We start from the raw sequence: 1,916 nt of genomic DNA on the forward strand, positions 1-1,916 counted from the left end.
CTCTCTCTCTCTCTCTCTCTCTCTCACCCTCTCTCATTGCCAGCCATATTGTATTCTATAATGCTAATTCGAAGCTGCTATGAATATTATAATTAGTATAAGGCGATTCACGAAACAGGACTTTTATCGCCTGTAAAACCGAGATAAGCAGACGGAGAGACATGAAACTCTCCAAACAGCGTAAGTTCAGGAATACCCTGTCCTCCTGGGTTGGGGATTCGAGCCACGCTCATTCATTCTTTCATTCATTCATTCATTCATTCATTCATTCATTCATTCATTCATTCATTCATTCATTCATTCATTCATTCATTCATTCATTCGGGCGTTTATGTCTATGAGCTTTTCTTTTCCCATGCACTAAATGATTGCGATAGTCTTTCTATGTTCATTCGTTCTTTCGTTCATTCATTCACACGATTCTCCCTCTGTCATTTACTCTCGCCAACATCTGATTACATTCTTTACTCACGAGGTATCCACTTGAATCACTTACCAGGGTTTCTCCCTCACCCATGATGGTCGGCTCCGCACGACACTGCAGTGTGTTATAGCGCCTGTTCAGTACGACGGGGGAGAGGCCAAACTGGAGGACTGCATCATAGGGGCGAAAGACAAGTGGGAATACACCCAAGTGAGTCCATCGGCGTCTGGGAGTGGAGCGGTTATACCGGCTGCCCATTAACACGATCGGGTTGGGTCGGGTCGGTTTGCTAGCCAGATTGAGGCGCAAGGCGGCTATCGTGGCACAAACCGATCGCCCGACTCCTCGCTTAAAAAACAAACGCGTTTTTTTTTCAGGCGACGAGTCATGCGATCGACCCGATCCAACCCCAAACCCATCCGTAGTTGGCATTCGGTATTAGGCGCTTCGCTGCCGTACGCAGGAGCCAGAGTCGATTCCCGAGTGGGGAGAAAAATTGTACCGAGTGTCTCGGTCTCTCTGCTGGGATGTTGTATCGCTTTTAGCTGACGTTGACCTTGAAGGGAGGGTCAAAAGCCTGCCTCCTAAATTATATAAATCATTTTGTCGATTGGGGCTTAAAAATACCTATATTTTAAAAAGGAAGGTTAGACGCTCAGAAACATTAGAAGGACGAACAGTACATTCAAGTCTCCATTGTTTGTTTTGCTGCTTGATTTCATTGCTTGTAACACAGGTACTGCTATACTTAGTTATATTGGGGCAGTATGGGTTAAACACACTTATCTCGAAAAACGTTTACAGTAGAAACATTTTCAGTTTGATGTGAGAGTCAAAATTTGAAAGGGGGAGGGGCGGTGGGGGTCAGGAGGGCGATGGGGGTCAGGAGGGCGGTGAGAGTGCGCTTGAAAGAATTAAGAAGTTAATTATTACTAAATATCAATTCACACAAAAAACAGTACAATGAAGTCTGATCAAACTTCGAAAGTGATTTAGTAATAATTTCATGCGTAATACTGAAGCTAAGTTTACCCACAATGTGATTTTAGCAATGTTTCAAGCTCTTTCAAAGAACTTTTGATCAATCTAAAGTAACGTTTATTGTCAAATGAAGTCTTTCTGATCCATGTACCGATATCACACCGCCGTTGCCTCTCTGTACATGAGATAAACATGTTTTAAATTATAATGGGCACCGTATAGCGCAAAGTCATGGCACTTTAAATATACATGTATTTTAGTATCCCAATCGACTCAATAACATTCTTGGACAAGCTTTTTAGGAAGCATACTGTGCATGGGTACCATTTTACAGGCGGTGAAAGACTAGCTTGACTAACATACTGAGAAATCTCTCTGACGACAAAAAGTGACAGGTGCCCATTTGAGATAGGGAGCATTCAACTTAGCGAAAGATTGGCAGGGAAGGAGCCACTTGGGCGATAAGGACGTTCACACAGAGATAGGACAGGGACAGAAAAGCAAGGCGTAT

The 1,916-nt window shown here is 43.4% G+C and overlaps 1 protein-coding gene across 1 annotated transcript in view; it reads left to right on the plus strand.

Annotated features, from left to right (window-relative positions):
• LOC101856252 (polypeptide N-acetylgalactosaminyltransferase 1) overlaps positions 1-1,916 on the plus strand; it is a gene marked incomplete at both ends in the record, with an annotated part of 22,201 nt that overhangs the window by 17,089 nt on the left and 3,196 nt on the right. Inside the window, 1 exon segment of the mRNA XM_013080355.1 lies at positions 500-634. Within this exon segment, the coding sequence (XP_012935809.1) occupies positions 500-634 (135 nt within the window).

Source organism: Aplysia californica, unplaced genomic scaffold, assembly GCF_000002075.1.
Source record: "Aplysia californica isolate F4 #8 unplaced genomic scaffold, AplCal3.0 scaffold00082, whole genome shotgun sequence".
NCBI lineage: Eukaryota > Metazoa > Mollusca > Gastropoda > Aplysiida > Aplysiidae > Aplysia > Aplysia californica.